Raw genomic sequence first — 13,956 nt, 5'->3', positions numbered from 1 at the left:
AGAAGAGTCTTAACAGAGGCAGAGTGAAAGAAAGAAATCTGCAGTTAAACCAGAAGGTTAAGGTGAAAGATAGAGTTGTAGAAGTATCTGGTCCTCATACATATTTGGTTGAGACATTTGGTTGTGGAAAGGATAGGTTTATACATATGGATCACATTTTGCCTTTAGAGGTTCCTGAAATGGGAGATGGGGAGAATCAAATGAGTCTGATGAATTAGATCATTGGGATAGGATTGGAGCATCAAATGTTACTCCAACATTATGCCTTAAACTAGTTCAGATCCAAGTCCGAGTTAGACAAACAGGACCCTTGGAGTGGAAAATTCAACCGAAGCTCATGGTTTAAAAAACAGACTTTGTTGGAGGAAATTTCTCCTCAGAGTCAGGTCAAGATAGGTCAAAGTCCTTCAGCAAGATCTGGGTCAAGGAAAGAAAATGTCCTCTCAGGAAAAGGAAGAATATGATCTGTAAACAAAAGCAAAACCAAAATGTATTTAACTTGCACAGAACTCTAATGTTGTGTAACTGCTTCATTAAGAATGTAACAACACCCTCTTGTGGCCATTTGTGTTTTTTAAAATTAATTCATGGGGCCAGAGTGTCGCTGGTTCGGCTAGCATTTATTACCCATCCCTAATTGCCTCCGAATAAAATGGTTTGCTAGGCCATTTCAGAAGGCATTTAAGAGTCAATCACATTACTGTGGGTGCAGAGTCACTATTCCAGTGACAAATCACTGTGCCACTGCCACCCTTACGAATGTACATAAAACAAACAAGTGGAGGGGTGGATACTGGAACCTCACGAGTATGTACCAGTGTTTCTGTCCTGCAAAAATAGCTGATGTGGCACTATGGCTTTATTATGCTTTCTTTCTGTTAGAATCAGAGCCATTCTCTCTCATGAGTTTCAGTGCTGATTGTTAAAGCCTGGGCCTTTTCGTGTTACTGTTCTTCTTCTCATAGTTGCTGGAGTTTGAAATTAAGTTCTAGTTTCTATTGCAGAGCTGAAAGTTGTGTTCTCAGTCACCTTCCCAATGACAACACTGACAGTGAGAAACCATTTTTGTCACCCTTCAGCCTCCAAGAGAAAAAAATCGGGCCCTTACTCACAAGGTGGGCATGCAGAATCAGGGAAGGTTATGAATTTGCTTTGGTAGTGAAAATCAAGCCTACTTTGTCAAATCCACTTTGCCAAATTCACTACAACATCTCCAAGGAAACTCCACAGTATTTCCACAAACTTTGCTAAAGCATTCGTCCAAATCACTTCACCTGCATGTTGCATGGTCACCCCTTTTAATGATGTGGAGATGCCGGCATTGGACTGGAAGTCTCACAACACCAGGTTAAAGTCCAACAGGCTTTTGCTATCAAATAAACCTGTTGGGCTTTAACCTGGTGTTGTAAAACTTCCTACTGTGTTCGCCCCTTTTAAAACAGAGATGATTCCTTTGCAGCTGAAGAAATGTAAGTATATTTCTTTGAGGTGTGACATAAAGACTAATGAAAGACTATGAGGTTAGCAGAAGTAAACTAATGGAACTGTTTATTAATACATCTACCCTCTCGCTCAGTCAGCACAAGACTGCACCCAGGGTGGAGCATGAGTCCTGAGTCACCTGACCTGTTCTCTTAAAGGGGCATGTCCCAATGTACACAATATATATAACTTCAGTGGGCTCCCATGGTCCAAGTTTGAAAATGTGCATCAAATCAGCTGAAAGTACAGTTTAATGCGACATTCTGGCCAGTTTGGACTTCTGGTGCAGGCATTCATTGTAACATTTGAGAAAGTGGTTGACATGTGCTAAGTTTAAATCCTTTGAACTTGCAAAGTTGTTTCATGGATCTTAACAAACATAAAGTCCTTCCAATCATTCGCAGGAACCTGGCCTGGGTTCAACAGAAATGTAAAGTGGGCTCTAGGTTGGACTGCTCTGACGCAGAGGTAGCTCATCACTGCAGTAATTCCATTTTAACATCAACAAAGCTGAGTAGACAGTTAAAAAAGCAAACACACCCTAAAGAACAGGATTCTGATAGGTCTTGACAGAGTTGGAAGCTTACACATTGAGATTAATAACTGAGGTTCTGACACATTGGTACCAACAATAGGTAAAGTGAGGTACATCAAGAATTCAGGGAGCTAGGCAATAGACTAAAAGCCAGGGCCTCAAAAGATGTAATCTCTAGATATCTCCAGGTACCACATGATAGCGAGTATAGAAATAGGAAAATAAGGCAGATGAATGCGTGGCTCAAGCGTTGCTGCAAGACTTCCTGGATTCCTGGATCACTGGGGCCATTTCTGGGGAAGGTGGGACATGTACAAACTGTGAATAGGAAGCAGCTGAACCCCTTGGTTGAAGGGTCACTCACGGGGCTGCATAGTTTTAGGGTGAAGGGCAGGAGATTCAGAGGGGATTTGAGAAAACAGTTTTTCACTCAGCAGGTGTTGGGAATCTGGAATGCACTCCCTCGGAAGGAAGTGGAAGCCGAAAACCTTACAACCTTCAAGAAATATTTGGATGAGCACTTGATACATCATAACATTCAAAGCTATGGGACAAGTGCTGGCAAATGAGAATAGTGCAACTTTAGTGGTAGTTATTATTGGTGCAGACTCAATGAGCCAAAGAGTCTTTTCTGCACTGTATGACTCTATGACTCCATAGGCCTATATTAAATGGTCAGTCTGGAATGGAATAAAGGGTGACAAAGACATTACAAAGTTTTCCCTCTCTACTGGGAAACCAAGAGTCCTTACCATGGCTTCAAGGGGTATACTATTCCCAAGGAGGCCTTGGCTAACAGTAGTGTGGATGGGTTAGGAGGAGAGATCAGGATATCTCAGTGAGATGATGTAGCAGAGGGGAGCTTCACCATTGCTCAAACTTTTGGGTCATTTCCCACCAGAATTCCTGTCCATGATTTTTGAAACCATTTACTGTGACCATTCAACGAAGACTTAACTGTGCTGAATTCTTGAATTGAATGAAAAGATCAAACATACAAACTTCCAATAGACAGTAAGTTACACTTCAAAGGCTGTGATTCAGTGAGCACAGTAAGAAGTCTCACAACATCAGGTTAAGATCTAAGAGGTTTATTTGGAATCACAAGCTTTCGGAGCACTTCTCCTTCATCAGGTGAGTGGACAGGTAGGTTTCACATACACAGCATATATAGACAAAGATGCATTCTTTGTCTACATATGGCATGTTTGTGAAACCTACCTCTCCACTCACCTGATGAAGGAGCCACACTTCGAAAGTTTGTGATTCCAAATAATTCTGTTGGACTTTAACCTGGTGTTGTGAGACTTCCTACTGTGCCCACACCAGTCCAACACCAGCATCTCCACATTGTGACTCAGTGAGTTATTTTAGTTTCCCCAAATGTTTTGTGTACTTGAGTCTTGTTGTATATTTCAATGCTGTATCAAAATATCAATGTTTGGCATCAAGCGTGGCTCCAAGACCAAGTAGATACTTGACAACATCCAGGTGTCCCTAATAAGCTGCCACATGGAGTGGGGTTCATCCATCGCAATCTTCACCGCATTAGCTTTTGCCCTGAAAAATGTGATTTTTAAAAATCAGCATCAGAAAAAAAGTGTTTGTCCTCCTCAAACTCTCCGTATTGTTATTCTAGTTATTACTCTTTGTTACAATAGTAATTCCAACTAAACAGGAAAGACTTAAATGCACCCCGTGGAGTTGTCAGCAGCGCTACTGACCATACGTTCAATTCCCTAACTAATCTTTGATGTAAAGCCACTGGAATACAGCATTGGTCTCAATACTCATAAACTGAGCAGTGGAAAAATTAGTCATGGTTTCTTTAGTATTTGCAGTCCAGAAACAGGTATTCACGTCAAATAATTGGTGTTTATATTGCACATTAGCGTCCCCCAACAGTACTTCATCTAACCCTTGTTGCTTTTGATTGCTAACCCATGATTCCTGATTTTAAGAGTGATCTCTGGTGAGCGTAGAATTGAGCTCAACTGTAATGTATTCAATGCCTGATTAGCCTATTAATTATTGTGTAAAAACACATGCGATAAACGAAAACTTAGGCAATCTGCCTTTAAATATACCTTTGAGAGAGATGGGAAGGATAAGGTGAAAAATGAAAAATAGATAACTAGAACTGTCGGTGCTGTCAATCTTAAATAATAACAGCTATTGCACAAAATACAGTGTCAGTGAAGTTTATGAAGGTAAACAATTTGTTAATAATTTGAATTCAATAAGAAAGCATAACTTATTTAGAGAATCTGCCCCTGTCTGCATCAACGGTGATGAAGCAGAAATGGTTGAGAACTTTACGTTTTTAGGTGTTCAGATCACCAACAACCTGTCCTGGTCCACCAACACTGACGCTATAGTTAAGAAAGCCCACCAATGCCTCTGGTTTCTCAGGAGGATAAGGAAATTTGGCATATCTGCTATGGCTCTTGCCAATTTTTAAAATAAAAGCAGGGAGAACATGTAGACTCAGCACAGACAATGACCAAAGCCAGGAATAGAACCCAAGTCCCTGATGCTATGCGACAGTAGTGTTAACCAGTGTGCCACCGTGCACATGGAAAAGCTCTCTGTAAGACTGCGGATCAGCTTAGAACTCACATAAACAATTAGTTTCTGTAATGTGATTTCTGTAGAAGTAGTTTGCATTCTTTTATATAGTAGGTGATGAAGTTACCCAAACTCCATCGGAAAATTCAGGAATTACAAAACCATCCGATGGAGAAACAGAATAGTTCAATGAACCCTTCATCAGAACAATTTTCTCCAAGAATGGAATTATTAGCCCCAGATGCTGTCTGATTTGTTGTGTTTTGTTTCAGATTTTGCAAGTCTTATTTTTCTTTCTTTACCATTTTGTGTATCGCTTCCAATGCACCAATGTTACCGGCCCTTGCAGCTAAAGAAGCCTCCAAAGCAGTTGAAGCATCTCCAAAACCAACCAGAAACTTGTTACAAATCAAATCTTTCGAAATTGTTTGAGTAAAAATAAATTTCAAACATTCAATATACTTTTATATACCCATACGAACTAACTTAATTTCACACACTTTAAGTTCCTAATCTTGTCTTTAAAAAAAATTGTCAGAATGTCAAATAACATCAAAAGGTTTATGCTCATTTTATGTCATGTTATGTGGACAATGAGGTTTACCATTTGGCAGTTGTCAATGACAGCAACTTGAAGAGGAAGCTTTCCACTCATTTCCCCTCTCAGGTTTTCAGACACCATCTAGGAGAGAGCAAAGTTTCAAAAGAATGTTGCAAAATTACAATAATTGATGTCTCACTTCAAGAAGACTCTTTTCTCTAACAGCTATTAAAGTGGTGGCCAGTACAATTATCATAGATTTTATCAAGGGCAATATAGTTAAATGGAGACCGGGCCAGTAACACAAAAAAACAGGAAAAAGTATTGGGCCTAAAATTCACAATAAGATGCAAATGAAGGATGTCATTAACATGGAAATCATCCAAAAATATATGGCAAGTAAAGGCTTCCTTGAATTCTGAATAGACATAAGTTACTGGATAATTTCCGCTGCTGAATAAAAATTGTCCAGTCCTGTCATTCATGCAATTTTCATATTTGATTTTCCTTTATTTGCTGCACTCAGATCATTTGTTAGACCCAAGCACAATAATATAGTCTAAAAGTATGTTGCTACAACAAAGGATCAATTGCTCACTTCAATTACATAAATATGTGATTGTGTACTTGGATCAAATGATCACAGAGAATTTCTTCCTTTCATGTAATTAAAGTGTTGTGTTATTTTCATGTGAAAGGAATTTCTTCACTGGTTTCCCCTTTCTTGACTGTATATTTGCATGATGTTTTATGGATATAGTTCTTGAAAGAAAATCAACTGAAGGGTCAAGTACAAGTGGCAAGTGATTACAGACAGGTCATGCAGAATTCTAGTATTATGTTTATTTTCATTTCCTGAGAATAGGCCATTATACGATAACATATAACTGCAATACTACATTCTGCACTGCCTCTTTTCCTTCTCAATGAACAGTATGCTTTGTCTGTATAGCACACAAGAAACAATACTTTTTACTGTACTAATACATGTGACAATAATAAATCATGTCAACAGAATGCAACGGTTGGGATTTTTGGATGTCAGTCATATCAAGGAGGTCTCCAAGAGGAGTTGGGGGGGAATCTCCTTGCAGGAGTAGGCATTCAGTCCTTCGAACCTGCTCCGCCATTCATTTTGATCATGGCTGATCATCAAATTCAATACCCTACATCCCCTCTTCCACTCATATCCCAAAAGCTATATCTATTTTCTTCTTGAAGTCACACAATGTTGTGGTAACGAATTCCAGAGATTGACCACGCTCTGGGTGAAGAATTTTCTCCTCTCAGAGTCCTAAAAGCCCTTACCTCGATGTGATGCTGGGCTCCAGTGATGGCTGAAGCAGGGTCAGCAAAAATGCCTCCTAACCTCCATTTCAGGTCCTGTCCCAAGAACAAAATCCTAATCATGCCTTGTACGTGACACAGTGCTTTGTAATATTCAGTCTAAACATGTTCTATGATACTTCATAAGCCAGGTTTCTATCTTATTAGAATACTGTCAGTAATAGATTACAATCTCAAGAATGGAAGGAATAAGATATTGGCCAGAGATTAGATTGTTCTTGCAAAGAATACCTCAGGAAAAATATGGTGCAAATCTTTTGAGATGGTTTCCTCCTCTTCACTGCTCAATGCAGTTAAAAAATAAGTTTTTGAAAAGTGTTTGTGTGTTTTTGGAACATTGTTTTGTGACTGAAACACATTACCTTCTTCTTCTCTTCTTTGCTCAGTTCAGTCTTGGCCAGTACATAGGACAGTTTGGCCAAAGCAGCTTCAGATGTCATATCAAATCCAGGAATCACACCGACTTTAGCAAGAACCTGAAACCAAAAATTCACGGGACTTGAAACAAGTTCAGCTGAATGAAGAGGAACTTAAAGTATTTGATGGAATCAGTGTGAAAGAGATTTGACCATACACATAAAAATATACATTTCTGAAGTGAATGCTAGATTTTATGGTCAATGGTTCAGATAGGCAGGAATCCAAGTTATTGATTTTCCACTTTCATATATTTTACATTAATCTGAGAGGGTAGACAGGGCCACCAGATAACACCATAACCAAGAAACCAAGACCTCTGGAGTTCTCGCTCTCCAACAATATGGCACTGGCCTTTCAGCCTTGATCTTGTGCTCAAATCCTGGAGTGATACTTTAACACACCACCTTCTAACTGAGGTGAGAGTCAGTGAATCACCTCACTATTGTTACATTCCTCTTCTCAGACAGACATGTCAGGCTGTCAGGAAGCTACACTAAGTCCCCACTGTTGTAGTTCCTGTTGTTTCACTTTTACGTCATTGATATATCGGCTAAACATTATGACATTCATTATAACCTTTTTTGGCACAGATTTCATGTTCCGTGGCCTGCATATTCCACATACACACACATTTGTCCACTGTGCTGCTGGCGTCAGTGCATTCTTCCCTCTGCTCCTGCCTTCATCTCCATTTCCACTCTAAGCCCTCAAGTCCCTCTTACTCACTGGCTCCCATTGCTGCCCTTCATGCTCACTTAAAGGCCCCACTGTCAGTTGCCACCACAAGGGAATTCTCCAGCTGGCACCTGGCCTTGCTTCCATTCCCATATTCAGTCTTGAAGTCCCTCTTTCTCTCATTCCTGCTCCCTGCTCTCAGAATGTTAACTCTGCTTCTCTCACCACGGGTGATGCCAGACCTGCTGAGTTGTGCTGGCACATTCTGCCCTTTATAATCCAAAGTCCTGGAACTCCTTCAGCTGCTACCTGCGCTGACTAACTTCTGCTACTAGATGGAGCCCAGTCAAACCAAGGACAGGTAGCTGGAGAGTGTTTCTTTATGTTGAAATTCACACTGTACTTCTTTCAAATTTTGAAACGTATTTATTTGAAAGATTATTTCATTTATGAATGTAGGTATTTAAGAATGCACAGCACTAAAATTATATTTTAATTATTGCTTGCTAAAAAAGATACTAAAATGCCTAACACAGTATTTCTTTCAAATTTAGTGATTTATTCAGTGCATAGTACTGTACACACGTAGTGCAATATTTCACTTTTACATTGGTTTTTCTGAGTAAGAAATGTCTTAAAGAACCCAATTCCAGTTTGAACTTTGATTCCTATTTTAACCCATGATTCACTTAAAGTTGCCTCACTTAAAGTCATAACTTTAAGGGACACAGCTACAACTTTAAGTGAGGGCTTACAATACCTCCAGTAGGGTGAAAACATCAGGATTGGAAAACCAGTGTGGTTAGGGTAACATCTCAAAGGGAGACAACAGAATTCCGTGTCTTCTTGATCACCTTCCTCCCGCTGACGCCACAGTCCAGAGAAAAGCCAAAAGGCTGTAGTACTCAACTTTTTAAAAAAAATTCTTTCACAGGATGTGTGTATCGCTGACTGGGCCAGCATCTGTTGCCCATCCCTAATTGCCTCTCAGAAGCTGGCAAACTGCCTTCTGGAATTGCTGCAGACCAGGTGGTGCAGGTGCAACTCTGATGCTGCTGGGACAGGATTTCCAGGATTTTGATCCTGTGACAGTGAAGGAACAGCCAATAGTTCCAAATCAGGATGATATGTGGATCGGAGGGGAATTTGCAGGTGGTAGTGCTTCCCATGCACCTGCTGTCATTCTAGACAATAGAGGTAGCAAGGTTGGAAAATGATTTGGAAGTTATTCAAAGAACCATGTCATAGAATCAACCTGAATATCATTTCCTAATTCAATCAATTTTGGGGGGAGGAAGTAATGATATGAGAAAGGCTATCCATTCCTGTTCTTCCCTTCTTGTTCTTTTTATTTATTCGTGGGGCATGGGCATCGCTGCTGGCCAGCATATATTGTCCATCCCTAAGTGCCCTTGAAGAGTTTTTGAGATTCAACCATATTGCCGTGGCTTTGGAGTCACGTGTAGAGCAGACCAGGTAAGGATGGCAGATTTCCTTCTCTAAAGAACATTGGTGAACCAGGTGAGGTTTTTTTTTCTGACAGTCAACAATGGTTTCATAGTCATCAGTAGATTCCAGCTATTTTTTATTGAATTCAAATTCCACCATCTGCCATGGTGGGATTTGAACCTGGGTCCCCAGAACATTAGCTGAGCTTTTGGATTAATTACCTGGCAACAATACCATTAGGCCATCGCCTCCCCTATTAATTCATCCTTGGGACATGAGTGTCGCTGGCTGGCCAGCATTTATTGTCCATCCCTAGTTGCCCTCAAGAAGGTAGTGGTGAGCTGCCTTCTTGAAACGCTGCAATCTGTGTGTTGGCCCACAATGCCATTAGGGAGGGAATTCCAGGATTTAGACCCAGCGATGGTGAAGGAAGCGCGATAAATTTCCAAGTCAGGATGGTGAGTGGCTTGGAGGGGAACTTGCAGGTGATGGTGTTCCCAGGAATCTGCTACCCTTGTCCTTATGGAAATGGTTGTGGGTTTGGAAGTTGCTGTCTAAGGATTGTTGATGAATTTTGGTGAATAATGAAGTCCTGCCCATTAGAACGGATGGATGGAAAATCTTGACCTGGAGAATGCATCAAATGCGAAACCTTAACCACAATCTCATAGTAGAAGAATGACTCACCTTTCCTGTTGCATATTTATCAGAAACACAGCCTCTCAAACACTGAGTGCAGTTTATTATCAACACTCCACAATCAGTGGCTTTCTTAATCTCCTTCAATAAGTCCTGGTTGTTATCTGGGGCGTTACCCATTCCATATGTCTCCAATACAATTCCTTCCATTGGTGGTTTCAGAAATGCTCGTACCTGAAAAGAGGATGCAGGAATTAAATACAAAATACCCCCAAACTTCACAATACAACATGTCTGGCTTATGTCCTAAAATCTGAATAAAACTTTCATTTTTAACCACTAAATGAAACTTCTGAAAGCAAAATGAGTTTTTAAAGTATCTACAATATTAAGAATGCACCAATTGAAGGGGATTTAAAAAATATAATCTTTCATGAGATGTTGGCAGACCAGCATTTATGGCCCATTTCTAATTAAAGTTTATTTATTAGTGTCACAAGTAGGCTTACGTTAATGCTGCAATGAAGTTACTGTGAAAGTCCCCTAGTTGCTACACACCAGTACCTGTTTGGGTACATTGAAGAAGAATTTAACATGGCCAATGCACCTAACTAGCACATCTTTCAGACTGTGGGAGGAAACCCACACAGAGGCAGGGAGAATGTGCAAACTCTACACAGACAGTGACCCAAGCCAGGAATTGAACCCAGGTCCCTTGCACTGAGAGGCAGCAGCGCTAACCACCGTGCCACCATGCTGGAACCCTTGAGGAGATGGTGGTGAGCTGGCTTCTTGAACTGCTGCAGTCCTTGTGTTGTAAATACCTCCAGAGTGCTGTTAGGAAAGGAGCTCCATGATTGTCAGCTAATTAATTTAACAACTAATAAAAATCTGAATAAAATTTTAATAATGCATATTATGAAACTACCAGATAGTCATTGAAACTAATGGGCTTCAGGAGAGGAAATCTGCTGTCCTACACGCAACCCCAGAAGCACACTGATGGAGTTAACTCTTGGCTACCCTTAGAATAGCCTCACAAGCCACTCAGTGTATCAAACCTGCTACAGAAAACTTGAATGAAACTAAAATTGAACAACCCACCTGATATCAACATAGGCATCAGAAAGGGCAATGACTCAATATGTCCAGTCAACCCCTACCACATTGTCCTCACTAACATCTGGGGACTTGTGCCAAAGATTGGGAGAACTATCCCACAGACTAGTCACACATATACATACCTTACAAACAATGTCCCAGACTCCTCCATTGCTACCTATAGAACCACTACAGCGTGGAAGGAGGCCATTCAGTCCATCTTGTCCATGTCAGCCTGAGAAAATCCAGGTGCCCTTCCTAATCCCACCTTCCTGCACCAATCCCAAAAATCTGCAGCTTACCACACTTAAAATGGAGATCCACGTACGTTTTAAAAGAGTTTGGGGTCTCCGGTTCCACCACCAATCCCAGCAGCGAATTCCAGACACCCATTACCCACTGCATAAAAATGTTCTTCCTCATGCCCCCTCTACACCTCTGCCACTTATCTTGAAACTAGAATCTCCTGGTTCTAGAATTCACGCCAGATACGGCAAGGCCAGAGAATCACCCCAATTAGTTTAAAATATCAAAATAATGCAGATGCTGGAATCTGTGGTATTACGGGGATAGGGCAGCAACGTGGCCTGGGTAAGATGCTCTGGCGGTTTCATAGAATCCTTACAATGCAGAAGGAGACCATTCAGCCCATTGAGTCTGCACCAACAACAATCCCACCCAGGCCCCATCCCTGTAACCCCACATATTAACTCCGCTAATCCCTCTAATTTACGCATCCCGGGACACCGAGGGACAATTTAGCATGGCCAATACACCTAACCCTGCACATCTTTGGACTGTGGGAGGAAACCTGAGCACCCAGAGGAAACCCGTGCAGACACGGGGAGAATGTGCAAACAGACAATGACCCAAGCCAGAAATCGATACCAGGTCCCTGGAGTTGTGAGGCAACAATGTTAACCACAGTGCCACCGTGCACCCCTCATGTCAGTTCAGGCTACTTTCAAATAACTTTCTACCAATTTTATATCAGATGTCGTTTCTCATGCTGGTATTATAACCAATGCCGGGCATTTTTTAATTGGCCTTCATTTAAAACACACTAGTGCATATTGCATATTCCCTTTGTAAAATCTTGATGTGCAGTCTCAACTTAATTTTGATCATTAGTAAATTCTTAGCTAAGTAGCTTGGAGAAGGAGGGTTACCATGGCAGCGGTGATTCCTGGGTACAACTTCAGCACTCCCACATTCTGATTCATCTCTGTCTGAACCACAAACTCCTTTGTTGTCTTTGGTTTCCAAATGATGTTCCAGTTCACTGTAGAGATAAGAAATACAATTTCACAATGACTGCAGTTCAAGAAACAGAAAGAAGAAAACAAATTGCCTTTGCACGGCACCTTTCACGAGCATAGGACATCCCAAAGCATTTTGCAGCCAATGGAGTACTTTGGAAGTGTAGTCAATTTTCTCCAAGGTTTTTGTGGACTCCTGTTCAGCTGACAGTGTTGATTGCTATTGTGAGACCTTCGAAAGCAAGGTGTAGAGGTATATTCTGTTCCCCACGTTTCTCTTGTGGCTGGCATACGGAGAAGGTTACTACCACTGGAGTTCTGCCAGCATGAGAACTGAACTGTGCTTCTATATGCACTCAGTTGCTAACTGATGGAGTCTTAGAACTCAGAAAGGCCTTCGCAGTGACACTGAGGAGTGAGATGTCCCAGTAGTGAGGTATTTCAAGTGATTTGATTGGATTTCCTATTGTCACATGTATTGGGATACAGTGAAAAGTATTGTTTCTTGCAGACTACACAGACAAAGCATACTTTTTGTAGAGTAAGGGAGAAGGAAAGGAGAAAGTGACAGAATACAGTGTACAGGCATAGCTAGGCTGCAGAGGAAGATCAACTTAATGTAAGGTAGGTCCAATCAAAAGTTTGATGGCAATAAGGGAAAAGCTGTTCTTGAGTCGGTTGGTATATGATCTCAGACTTTTGTCTTTTTTTCCTGACGGAAGAAGGTAGAAGTGATTATGTCTGGGGTGTATGGGTTCCTTGATTATGCTGGCTGCTTTTAATGTTTTAGATTATTTAAAATATTAATGATTTTACTCATATTAATTAATGAAGGATCTCTATTCGAAACATATTAAACATCACCACAGCATTTTCTCTTCATTTCAGATTTCTAGTATCAATGGAGTGAATTTTACCGTCCCCTCTCCCAAGGGAATCGGAGCAGGTGAGGAGCGGACAGCAGAAATGTCCATTGACCTTGGGCTAGAATTTCCAGTCTCGCTCAAGCAAGGCCATAAAATCCCACCCAGTGTCTCCAAATCACACCCAACAGATTATATTTATTCATTTCCTTTTATAAACTCTTCTTCCTCAATGTGTAGAAAGAAAAGGGAGCTCTGAGAATGAAAATGGTCAAAGTCTAACCGTGACTTACCTTGAATTTCCATGTCAGCATTGACAAGTGGACACAGATTAAACGAATCAAATGCGGCAAAACCTTGTGCATTACATTTAGACACCCGGCTTCCTCGGTATAATCGGTCATGAAAATACAGGCTGACCTAAATAATTGAACACACTGTCAGTAATGGAAATAAAAAGCAATAAGTGGCTGCAGAATTCTCAAATCAAACAAGATCAAGCATCTGAAATGACTGAAAGCTAAGCATTTACCTCCGGTATTGGATACTGGCCGGCAATCAGAAGTGCCCCGAGCAAGTTATCAGGGGCATCACTTCTCGCTTCATAGATGGGAATCTGGCAAAATGAAAGCAGGTGCAAAATATGATCTGGCAAGGCAGAAAGAACGTAATGGTGAAAGTACAAAACTAGATAACATTGGTTAGGAATTAGTGAGGAAATTGTTTGACTGTTCAGCATTCTGTTTTTGTTACATCTGATAACCCATTACTTTCCTCCCCAACTCCTCCAAACAGTGGGAGTTTAGTACTTTAGCGCATTTCTGGCTGCACCAGACTTCACAATACTCGCTTATGACCAAGTAAATGATCCACTGGCAGTGATGAGGTCCCAGTTTCTCCAACTCTCCGGGAGAATGGTTATCTCTGTCTCTGCTCTGAACCATCCCACAAGAGCATGGCTGGACAATGTGCAGCCAAATATATTCTGAATCCTACTCCATGTCAGAGCAACATATCTACTCCTATATTCTCTTTGCATTGCACTCCATCTCCATGGAGTATATTGAGATTTTCTTT

The 13,956-nt window shown here is 40.9% G+C and overlaps 1 protein-coding gene across 1 annotated transcript in view; it reads right to left on the bottom strand.

The window, feature by feature from the left end:
* Nucleotides 1-387: 387 nt before the first annotated feature.
* The window catches only part of aspg (asparaginase homolog (S. cerevisiae)), a 160,409-nt gene continuing 146,840 nt past the window's right edge, over nt 388-13,956 (bottom strand). The window contains exons 22-28 of the mRNA XM_080202112.1: nt 13,412-13,495; nt 13,173-13,299; nt 11,927-12,039; nt 9,705-9,890; nt 6,836-6,949; nt 5,190-5,267; nt 388-465 (exon numbers count right to left, since the gene is read on the bottom strand). Coding sequence (XP_080058238.1) covers nt 388-465; nt 5,190-5,267; nt 6,836-6,949; nt 9,705-9,890; nt 11,927-12,039; nt 13,173-13,299; nt 13,412-13,495 — 780 coding nt within the window. The remainder of the gene's footprint in view (nt 466-5,189; nt 5,268-6,835; nt 6,950-9,704; nt 9,891-11,926; nt 12,040-13,172; nt 13,300-13,411; nt 13,496-13,956) is intronic.

This window comes from Carcharhinus amblyrhynchos, chromosome 14 (assembly GCF_965287045.1).
Source record: "Carcharhinus amblyrhynchos chromosome 14, sCarAmb.v2.hapA, whole genome shotgun sequence".
In the NCBI taxonomy this organism is placed as follows: Eukaryota; Metazoa; Chordata; class Chondrichthyes; order Carcharhiniformes; family Carcharhinidae; genus Carcharhinus; species Carcharhinus amblyrhynchos.
Note: the sequence above shows the minus strand (reverse complement) of the source record. Positions and strands in the feature narration are given on the sequence as shown.